The 11338-nt window shown below is 42.2% G+C and overlaps 1 protein-coding gene and 1 non-coding gene across 2 annotated transcripts in view; one reads left to right on the top strand and one right to left on the bottom strand.

Moving 5' to 3' along the window:
- Positions 1-714: 714 nt before the first annotated feature.
- On the top strand, positions 715-802 carry trnay-gua (transfer RNA tyrosine (anticodon GUA)). Its single transcript is given in 2 exon segments — positions 715-751; positions 767-802. It is a non-coding gene; the product is annotated as a tRNA-Tyr (tRNA).
- Positions 803-1932: 1130 nt separating this feature from the next.
- LOC148363149 (plasma membrane calcium-transporting ATPase 1-like) overlaps positions 1933-11338 on the bottom strand; it is a 41146-nt gene continuing 31740 nt past the window's right edge. The window contains exons 16-21 of the mRNA XM_088340709.1: positions 10825-11016; positions 9524-9737; positions 7195-7406; positions 4831-4938; positions 4582-4770; positions 1933-3179 (exon numbers count right to left, since the gene is read on the bottom strand). Of these exons, the coding sequence (XP_088196835.1) occupies positions 2799-3179; positions 4582-4770; positions 4831-4938; positions 7195-7406; positions 9524-9737; positions 10825-11016 (1296 nt within the window). The 3' untranslated portion in view covers positions 1933-2798. The remainder of the gene's footprint in view (positions 3180-4581; positions 4771-4830; positions 4939-7194; positions 7407-9523; positions 9738-10824; positions 11017-11338) is intronic.

The raw sequence follows: 11338 nt of genomic DNA, 5'->3' as shown, positions 1-11338 counted from the left end.
TCAAAAGATGGTTTTATCTCTTATTTTTTGCCCAGCCTTTTGATTTTTCAAGTACCCGTGGTAGCAAGATGGCGGACAATGATGTCAGCTTCCTTTAGGTGACTCTCAAATCAATGCTAATTTATCCACCTTGGAGTTTTTTTTTTAATTGCACTTTCATATTATAGTTCATGTTTTTTAATCAATATTGCTTTATAATTTCGTTTTTGACCAATAAGAGACAGTAACTTAACTGCCCCTTTAAGGTAAGTAAAGTCAGAACAATGTATTTCTTTTTTAAGTACTACTAGTGTATTTGGCCAATAAATCGTATCTAATTACCTTTTGAGAATGTAATGCTGCCCCCTACCTGTTCATTTAGTCTTGTTTTAGTACGTATAATAAAAGTGCATTTAAAAAAATAAAATAAAAATTCATGTCGCTAGTTGAAATCATTGCTAATGTAAAACAAAATAATTTTAGTGGTGCTTTAGCTGGAATTTGCCTTAAATAAAATATGTAGTTAGCTAGCTAGCTAGCGTCCGAGCATGCCCTTTTGAATGCGAAGCTAAAACGAGCTATAAAGAGCTTTTACTTATTTAAGACGCAATATTATAACTTTTGACAGTTTTGTGGTTACAAACCTTACTCAAACGTGAAAAGTATAATGAGCGAAGGGAGTTAGAATGTCATACGTGGTATGACATAATAAGACATCAGCAGTGAATTTGTATCCCTTCGATAGCTCAGTTGGTAGAGCGGAGGACTGTAGAGGCACTTTGCGGGAATCCTTAGGTCGCTGGTTCAAATCCGGCTCGAAGGACTTTTTTGGTTTTACTTGAATTTAATACATTTGAAGCAGGTATGGCAAGAATACCCAATAATTGTTTTTTTTTAAAATGTTATTCATCTTTTTGGCAATATTTTTTATACAGCTGAGACTGTATGTAAAGTGCAGCGGTAGATTGCCGTGTGCATTTCAAGCACAGTTGGCAGTGTGTGAAAAACGACATGTCACATATATTACTACTTTATTAATGCCACTTACTACAATCAACGAAGAACCCGTTTCCCTTTCTTGCGTGTTTAAAAGTGTACTGCGGAAGAAAAAGAATTTCCCCGAGAAATGTAAATATTCAAATCATCCATGGTTAGCAAGTGTCAGTATCATTACTACAATCCCAAAGTTCAATGCGGCACCAACGAGGAAAAAGAAAGTAACCGAAAAAGATGAAGCGTTGGGTTTTATTCTTTTTTGTTGGTTGTTGTTTTTATTTTAACAATTAAACTTTAGATATCTTCATTTTTTTACTTTCATTGTATTTAAAAAGCCATCTGACAAATGTATTTCCGTTTTTGTTTATTAAATTAAAGTCTTATTTTATGATTTTTTTGAATTTAGAGTGCTTAGGAAACACTACATAAATATGAATACAGTAATGTAACAAATCAAAATATATGTGTTTGGGTTGTTACACAGTATTTAAATCAATTTATTTGTTCTAATGCGGTAGAACTGTTGTAAAGGGATAGTGGGATGTTTGGATGCGTTCTAAGGGATGGGCAGGGCACCTGAATGATGCAGCAGGGGTAAACCAGTGAAAGTCGAAATAAAAGATATTAAAATCGTTTTACATTTTAAAAATGTAACGTTTTAAAAATTCATGATAGAAACTCCCAGTAAGGCCCACAGCTTGTCTTTCGACAAATTGACTGATATTTTAAATTAAAAAATCTACAATTCATATTTTGAAATCACATTGAATGAAAACACAAAACTATTTAAAACCCAACGTCCAGTGAATTAAAAACAAAAACAACAAAAAACTGAAAATATTAAATTTGGCTTTTTTTATTGCCATAATTTGGACATTTTATATATAAAAAATAATAACTTTGAAGATTAATGAATTGTCAAGAAGAAGAACAGGATCAGGACTCAAACGCGTGACGTTCTCACACATGCTTTTTATTTTACGGGAATTGGGGAGTCATGCATGTTAGGCAGCGGTCTGGCGTGGAAAGACAGGAAACCAGAGACCGACGAGATCGATTCCAAGTGCCCGAGTTGATATCAGACAGATGGGGTCCATACCGGACAGGACAGATAATGAATCAAGATATCAAAACTAAACAGGACAAACTAAACGGAAACTAAACTGAAAACCGATATTAAACAGGACAAAATAAACGGAAACAATACCTTACAGGAAATACCAACAGGGACAGAACCGAGTCGAAACCCACGTCTTGCGGGGCAGAAGCTCGTTGACGGACTGACAAAGGAAGCATGACAGGACTGTGTTTAAATAGCAGGGTAGCCAATCTGTCAACGAGCCGCAGCTGGCGCCACACGGGCGGGGCCAATTAAGCTCCATGGTAACCGTGACATGAATATATTGAGTTTCATATTTATCTAAAACCCAACGCCCAGTGAAAGAATAACATATGCATTAAAAGGTTCCATTTGAATTTTTAATTGACAGAAAAAAAACGTTATAATTTGGACATTGCATATATAAAAAATAACAGTAAAGGGCAGTAAATATATGTTATGTGAGTTTGATGATGAAAAAGAAAAATCCTGTTTTATATTTGATTTTTCAATTTTCGAGTGTTTTTAAACAAATACTTCATCTAAAACCCGACATTTCATTCTTTTTTTTTTTTTTTTTACAAAAAGCACAAAACATCCAATGAAACCAAGCTGGCTATCTATCGTACAAACACATAATCACAGATCCATCAATTTAACATCTAATTATCGTTTGACAAAAATGTAACTTCCTGGTTGTCAACCAATCAGGTGCCTCAAATTTTTAGAGTGACGTTTCCAAGCTGTGCAGGGGGCTGCCGGGACAGGGGGGCAGAGCCCCGGAATTGACGGCCGCCAAAGCCGCGGCCCTGGCTAGGAGGGTCTGCTGGTCCTTGAGGGTCGACTGCAGCAGCAGGGGGCGCTCCGACTCGGGGGGCTTGACAGGGGCCGGCGTGTTGTTGGGGACGGGTCCCAGGACCGAGTTGCGTTTAGTGGGGGCTTCGTCTTCGCCCTCAAGTTCGTCAATGAGCGGGATTTGCGGCTCTGAGTCATCGATGCGGAATTCAGGATGGGTCATGAAGTTGTGGATGGAGCTGCGAGATTCGGGCGTCTCCAGGTTCTCGTACGGGGACACGCTGTCCCGGAAGGCGTTCACCACGCGGATCTGAGACAAAAACCCCAATACACGTCTCGTTAATACACAAACAGTTGTTGAGTTCGAAAACATAGTTGGACATAAACGGGTAACATCCGGGATCGGTCGCAAATCCATTCCAATGGCACCATCTGTATGTAAAGTGCAGTGGTAGATTTCGTGCTGGCTGACTGTAAAAATAGTCAAACCTGTTGCCGGGCTCCTACACTTCGATGCCAGACATTGATCTAAAAACTTCTGACGGAAAAATCTGATGCGAAAACAGTATCTAGTCACTGTAGTGAGTGTATTGCTAAATTTCTGTGCCGGGTGGTTGCGAAACTAGTTAAACGGGTTGCCGGGCTGCTACACACTGAAGCTAAAAAATGACAGTCTACTGGGAAAATCCAATAGAATGGTGCCAAGACGGGATTTAGTTTCTTTACTAAGTTTAGTGGTGGATTTTCTGTGCCAAAATGGTCATACAGGAGGATCTGCAGGAAAAATGGCGCCATGTGCAGTCAAGACGGGATTTAGTTACTGTATTATGGGTAGTGGTAGATTCCTGTGCTAGATAGCAGCCAAAATTGTCAAAGGCGTTGGCGGGCTGCTACGCGATGTGGTGCGAGACATTTTATTAAAAATCTGCTGGCAAAATCCATTATGATGGCGCAATCTGCTGCTGAGATGGTATTTAGTTACTTTACTAAGCGTAGTGGTAGATTCCCGTACCTATCACTATAGTCTAACACATTTCTGGGCTGTTCCACACTTTGGTGCCAGACATATAAATGAAAAAAACAATAATAATCATGTACTGGAAAAATCCATTACATTGGTGCCATCTACTGTCAAGATGGCATTTAATTACTGTATTGAGTGTACTGGTAATTTCCCGCACAGGCTGTGTTGTGGATTAACTGTAAATCAGCAGCTTTGGAGCTGACAACAGACCTGATGACAAACATCTGGCAGGATGTTATGAAACAATGTTGATACAAAAATCACAAGATGTTGACTGAGCAAGTCGGGGCCGGAAAAAACACTGTTGATTCAGAGAGAGAATACTTTCGGTTCAGAGAAAAACATAATCACGAGAACACAGCATAAAAAGCCAAGCGTCTCTCAGACAGACTTTGAATGTGGCTTGTATGTTGCTGAATGAATGCTGAATAAAGGGCGTTCCCTCTCTGCCATATTTCGTCTGGGTATATTTTGGGTCGACGCCCAAGGACGTCCTCAGCAAAAGCTGGCTGCCAAAATAGTTGCGCATTTGCTGCAATCTGCAAACTAGAGGTAAAATGACAGCCGGTTTAAAAAAATTTTCTTTGATTTGACACTTTAAATTTAATTTATATTTATTATTTAAAAGCCCAAAATGGGACAGAATCCTTCCTTTGGAGTGAAAAAAGGCAGGCGTTGTGGGCGTTACCTGCGTCTGAATGCGTTGCAGCCCCCGGCACCAGAGCACTTGACCCCTCCTGAGCTCCATCTCAGCGTGGTCGATCTCGTCGGGGTCCTTCATCTCCTCCAGTTCTTCCTCTGGGATCTCTTCCTGCTTGGTGCCGTGCCCCGCAGTCTTCAAGAATTTCAGCCAACGGGTGGGCACGCTGGACACCAGCTAGGCAGGGCAAAGGCCGTCAAGGAGTCTGATTGGCCCTTGTGTTAAGAAAGGTCTCACCTGTCCCCAGAGGAGGCTGCCGAAGCCCAGGAAGACACACCAGAGCCATTGCTCAATGTTGAGGCTGACGCAACTGAAGGGCTTTCCGCCAAACTGCACAATAATCACCTGGCGTCCAAAAATAAAGAAAAATTGACTTTACGGTCATTGATAAAATGCATTTTCTTTATGGGACACTCTAGGATGAACATGTAGTCATCAACTTAAGAGGAAAAATTAGTTACAAATAAGTACAGTAGACCCCCAGGAGTCTAAGTGTATCCGTTCTGAGGTAGTGATTCTAAAGTGAAATTGTCAAGACCAGAACGGCGGTGTCGGGAACGGAAAAACTGGAAAGCAAAAGGTGGTCAGGGTCGGAAGTGAGTCGTATGCCAGGAAAGGAGAGTAGACATGGTCAGGGACAAAAAGAGGTCGAAAGCCGGGACAGGAGAGTAGACGTGGTCAGGATAAAAAATGGATCGAAGCCGGGGGACAGATGGGAGCAAAAAACGGGTGGGAGTCAGGGTCGAAAAAGGCTTGCCTACTGTTAACTGAGGTTCGCAGACGGACTGACAAAAGGGGACAGATCGGAGTGGGTTTAAATAGGGACAGGGAGCCAATCATTGTCCAAGGCAGTTGGCGCCAAAGGAACGCGCACAGGTGATTCACATCGGTAATCATGACAGAAATTGCCTTATAGCTGGGGGATAGAAACTGTACCTATGATAACGAGCTACTGACTTACAAATTCTCTGTACCGTATATAAAAACATTAAAGCAACAAAATAGCATATATAAAGCACTAATCATGTATAATTTATGTAGAAATGATCATTATTCTAAATAAATACATACAGTTGTTGCTGTTGTTGTTATTTATTTACGGTATGTTAAGGAAAAGTGAAACTTTGTGAGACCTGACCTGAAGTGGTACAGCGGGGTAGCAGGTGGATGCAGCGAGGGGACGAGAGGGCGGATTCAAATTCAAACTGATTTTAAAAATTCCAATTGCAAGGATTTTCATGCCCTTAGAAGCTTTTTTTGCTTAACCTCTCTCCTTATTTTAACAGAAGTCCCAAATCGTCAATTGGTTACGGCCATATAACTTAGCAAAGGTAGCGATTTCTGCGCCTTGTTTTTCATTTCTTAATAATTGCAAGCTTCGTTTGCATGGTTGTCATGTTTTTGACTATTTGTATTTTTTCTATAACATCTTTGTTTTTAACAAAATCAAAGGTAATTCCTCTTTTTTTTGTTTGAGAAACCAGATAAAATATCCTAAAATTAATAAAAAATGATTATACCTGTGGGGTCCGTTACTTCAAAATTCTACTTGCTGACGCCATCTTCTTGCTGAAAAGATCATTGCAGCCTCCGTGTGTGCAAGTACGGTGACTTTCTTAGACACGCTCGAATAAACTTCATTTTTTAATCTTTTTCGGTTTTGGATTGACATTTTGACTGTATTTCTTCCTAGAATAAAAGAAAACCGCGAGCATGCACGTCAAATCGCGAGAGGATTTCTTCTTCCGAGGGGGGTGTGGCAAAAAAATAATTGCAAGCTTTAGGACCCATAAAAAATGTGGGGTCTAAAAGGTAGACCACAGACGTGTGGGAGAGCTATAACTCGGCTAATGGTAGAAGAAAATTCAGGCAAAGACTTGTTTAGTTTTAAACAACTGCAGCTGGAGGGAAGTGGGGGAAGGAGCGGACAATTTACTCGCTCTCAGCTCGCTGGTCGCACTCCCTCTGGGTCACTCCCCGTCTGCCTCTGTGTTTTATTGAAATCACAAGACATGGAAAAGTACTGGTATGTTGAGACAAAAACAAAAGACCACCCCCCTGGAAAAGTACCAACACCTTTAAACAAAGACAGGAAGACTAGGAGATGGCCAAAAGGAACATCAAACTGATTAGAAATACACACCATGAGCAAATACGTTTAAGCCTATTTTACAGTAAGTAAATTCAGTATGAAAAATACAGTATTGTAACACCATTTGCAATTCTGGACTGAAAGAAGGAAAGGCATCATGGGAGGTAATTCTGCCAATAGCATATGGTCAATTTGATGAACTCGGATTTTATATGATGTCTACCATCTTAGAGAAGTAACTCTTCATAGGAGCGAACACTGCAAAAATTGAAGTTGGACAAGGAAAATAATTTGTCAAGATTTTGTATAGTGCGGGAAATGCTGTACAGAGAGGCCGAAAAAACATCTCATTCCACGCCATAAAGTGAAAGTGTCGTAAGTTGGGTAGGCCGTATCCCGGGGGTCTACCTTAGAGTAGTCGGCAAACTTTTGCGTATGTGTTGTGGGTCAACAGTCAGTGGGGTGGAGAGAGAAAGGAGATGCAAGACCGAGAAGTGAGGAGGAGTCACCTGCACCACGAATGTGCTGACCACGATGGAGCAGAAGATGGGGTTGTCCAGGACGCCGTCAAAGACGTTCCTCTCGCCATGGATCTTTCGGGCATTGAGCTCGTTGAAGATCTGCATCAGCACAAAAGTGTTGAAGACGATAGTGTAGTGCTCCGTCGGAGGCGCCTGAAGAGGAGCGTTGCGCCCGCAGTCCACGTCCAGCAGGAGCTCGCCTATGAACAAAATTACTTGAATCGAATTGTCATTGATAACAACAAAGTGAATGTTATTTGCAATGAGGTTAGACATGACACTCCAGGGTGAACACGTAATAAAGGCTCCAAAAAAAATGTTAGGATAAAAAATGATTGTCCTTTGACACTTTTAGGGTCAGAAATACCTCCTACCACCAGAAGGCCCCAACCGGGGCTTGAACTGGGCACACATTTGGCAAATTATTACACACCTGGGCCCAATAATACTGAACCCTTTAAAAGGACAACTTGATCCAGGAAACTTTGTCAGGTCATTGTTATTTCATTCCATTGGTTTCATTGGTTTTCTTTGTTACCTTGTTTATTGCAGTTTCCATTTCCAACTTTGATGTTTGTCCCTATTTGGACTTTGCCAGGTTATTTTGAACATGCCATTTGTTTGTTCCCCCTTGTTCACTTGTTACTTTAGTCCAGATTTTGTTAATAAATCATATCATTGTTTTGAGCACCCCTGCGGTCCCTTCAAGGTTTCTTCATTTGCTACGGAAGATCCACTTCCGTGTTCGGATCCCAGTCCGAATCAGAGAGCAACTTGCTTCCCGCGTCCAGCAAACACCGGATCGTGGGCGCAGCCCTTCATCTTCCCTTCAATAAAACTTTTGGTAAACGCTACGCAATTGGGTCCTGTTTCCATTCTGGTCCTGACATCTCATCTCATCTCATCAGCCGTACCGCTTATCCTTATTAGGGTCGCCGGGGGGCTGGAGCCCATCCCAACCATCTCCGGGCAGTGGGCAGGGGACACCCTGAACTGGTTACCAGCCAATCGCAGGGCACACGGGGACAGACAACTCACTCGCTCAGTCACACCAAGGGACAATTTGGACCGGCCAATTCACCTGAAATGCATGTCTTTGGGATGTGGGAGGAAACCGGAGTGCCCGGAGGAAACCCACACAAGCACGGGGAGAACATACAAACTCCACACAGTAAGGCCGGTAGCTGGATTTGAACCCACGCAGGAGGTTCCCACGACCTCAGAACTGTGCCGCACACGCGCTAACCTGACATATTCATTGTTTTTTCCTTTTATTTAGAATGATTTCCCCCACAATTGTTTGTTTCTTTTTGTATTTAGTTTTATTAATCCATTTGAACTTTTCTCTAGTTTTTCTTTCAATTCAAGCTACATTATTATTTTATGTTACTCAAAAAATGAAACTTTGTCATTTTTATTCTTATTTGATTTTTGATTAATTTATTCCTTTATCCCTTTGATTTTAATGTGATCTTCACAACTCTTTTGTTTTTTTTTATTTAATATTATAACTGTATTTGCACTTTGCTTTTTAACTTAAGTTGCATTATTAGTTAATTTCAATCAATTTTTGTCATTTGTATTCCTATTTTTGTTTATGATGGCTGATTAGTTCCACCTGTGCCCGCTCGTTTGGCGCCAGCCGCTGCGGGCTTCCCGATTGGTTCCCCGTCCTACTTAAGCTCAGTCCTTTCATTCGCCTGTTGTCAGTCCGTCAGCAAACCTCTGTTTCTACAAGGTAAGCACTTTGACTCTGAGTCCCGTCGGTCCCGCTTTTTGCACCCGTCTTCCACCCGTCCGTTCCTGATTTCCCCATTTGTCTCCGGCTACGACCTGTGTTTTGACCCCGACTACGTTTTGCTCTCCCATCCCGTCTTACGACACGTTTTTGATCCCGACCACGTTTTTACTCTCCTGTCCTGGCTATTGACCTGTTTTTTCCGTCTTCGACACCACGATCTCCCGCTCCGGAAGATCCACTTCCGCATTCAGAACACGATCCGATTCTGTGAGTGGCTTACTTCCCATGTCCAGCGAGCACCGGATCGCGGGCGCTGCCCTTCCTTTTTCTCTCAATAAACTTGTGGTTAACGTTACGTTACCTGGGTCCTGATTCTGTTCTGGTCGTGACAGTTTTGTTTGTAAAGTTGATTCATTCTTTATTTCCATCGATTTTGTTGTGTTTTTTTTTCTCAATTTACTTTAGTTTATTTTTGTAGAATAGAATAGGATATAACACAATTTGAAATAACTTTAAGTTAAGGATCAAAAATAAGTCATGTTGGATATAAAAAAAAACTGAAACTGTCATTGTTACCGGCAAAGAGAAGCGTGAAAACGACAGAGAGCTGGTAGACTGCGTGTCCGAGGATGTTCTTCATCATGGTCCTGGAGACCAGGGGCTTGCTTCTTCCGTAGGGGCTACGAAGAAGGAGGGCTTCGGTGGGGGGCTCCGTGGCCAGGGCCAGGGAGGCGAAGGTGTCCATGATCAGGTTGACCCACAGCATCTGTACTGCCTTCAGGGGAGAGTCCTAAAACCAATGGAATTAATGAATTCATGTAAAAATGTGCAATGTTTACTGAAACTCCAACACAAAGGTGAGCAAACTACAGCCCGAGGGCCACATGTAGCCACCCCAGGCTTTTGCACCCGGACCAGCAAACGGAAATACTTCAAGAGTTTCTACTATGCAAATATTTTTAAAATACAACATAACTACAAAAATACTCCAAAAATACTACTTCAGCTATATTATATTGGAAAAATATGACCACAAAAAATACTACAAAAATAATACAAAACACTCCTATTGAAGTACTTCATAAACACTTCTGCTAGAATACTATAAAACACCACAACAGTAGTACTATATTACTAAAATACTACTACAAAAATGTCACAACAAAAATACACTTATATTAATATTACAAAAATACTACAGATATACTACAACAGTTTCTACTAAGCAAATACTTGTCCCCTTTTTGCTCCCGTATGTCTCTGGCACGTCTCGTTTTGATCCCGACCACGTCTGCTCTCCTATCCCAGCTTACGACCTCTTTTTAATCCCGACTATGTCGACTCTCCCGTCCTGGCTTACGACTCGTTTCCGACCCGACCACGTTTTTGCTCTCCCAGTCCCGGCTATCGACCAGTTTTTCCGTCACAATCTGCAATCACTCGCTACGGGAGATCCACTTCCGTGTTTGGATCACAGTCCGAGTGCGATAGCGACTTGCTTCCCACCTCCAGCGATCACCGGATCGTGGGCGCAGCCCTTCTTTCTTTCAATAAAACTTGTGGTAAACATAACACAATTTGGTCCTGTTTCCATTCTGGTCCTGACAATATCACGTTTGCATTAATTCCTAAATGAAAGAAATTGGACTGGTCTCAAGGATGGGCCCCTTGACCAAATTTCTTAACCCGATACGGCCCCCGACTACAAATAGTTACGCACCCAATTACACGTTTTTCGGTATACTCATTACGTAACGCCGTTACAAGCCTGTTAGTAAGTATGTGCATATTCACAGTGGCAGTAGAGAGGAACATTTTGCCCCTGAAGAGTGCGGATTTGGTGCGTCCACGCCCCCTCAGGTACGACCGGGCCTCACCTGGGTCACGCAGGCCCCGGTGAAGGCCACGATGACGGCCACCACGTTGACGGTTAGCTGGAACTGCAAGAACTTGGAGATGCTGTCGTAGACGTTGCGCCCCCACATGACGGCCTTCACGATGCTGCTGAAGTTGTCGTCCGTCAGGATGATGTCCGAAGCCTCCTTGGCCACGTCCGTGCCTGCGATGCCCTGTGAAGTTGGCAGTACGTTAGTCTCTGACGCCGGGCCCGCGGGCACCCGGGTGCCCTCTGAGGACAGCTGAGGTGCCCGCGGACTGTTGTAGAATGTGGATAATAACTGCTGATAAGCGCATTCCCTTTTCGCCATATCTCCTCTCTGTGTATTTTTTGGGGTGACGCCCAACGACGTTCACTCCAAAGGGACCTGTTTTGAAAATACCCTACCAGTGCTGGTGATTTTCTAGTTAAATGACTTTTTGTTGTTGTTGATTGAGACGGATTAACCTTACTTCCAACATATCTCCTTCTCTTTCTTTCTCTCTTTTATTCTT

The sequence above is a fragment of the Urocampus carinirostris genome, chromosome 7 (genome assembly GCF_059441175.1).
Source record: "Urocampus carinirostris isolate Australia breed hairy pipefish chromosome 7, RoL_Ucar_1.0, whole genome shotgun sequence".
Taxonomy (NCBI): Eukaryota; Metazoa; Chordata; class Actinopteri; order Syngnathiformes; family Syngnathidae; genus Urocampus; species Urocampus carinirostris.
The sequence above is the reverse complement of the archived record's forward strand: the minus strand, read 5'-3'. Positions and strand labels throughout refer to the sequence as shown.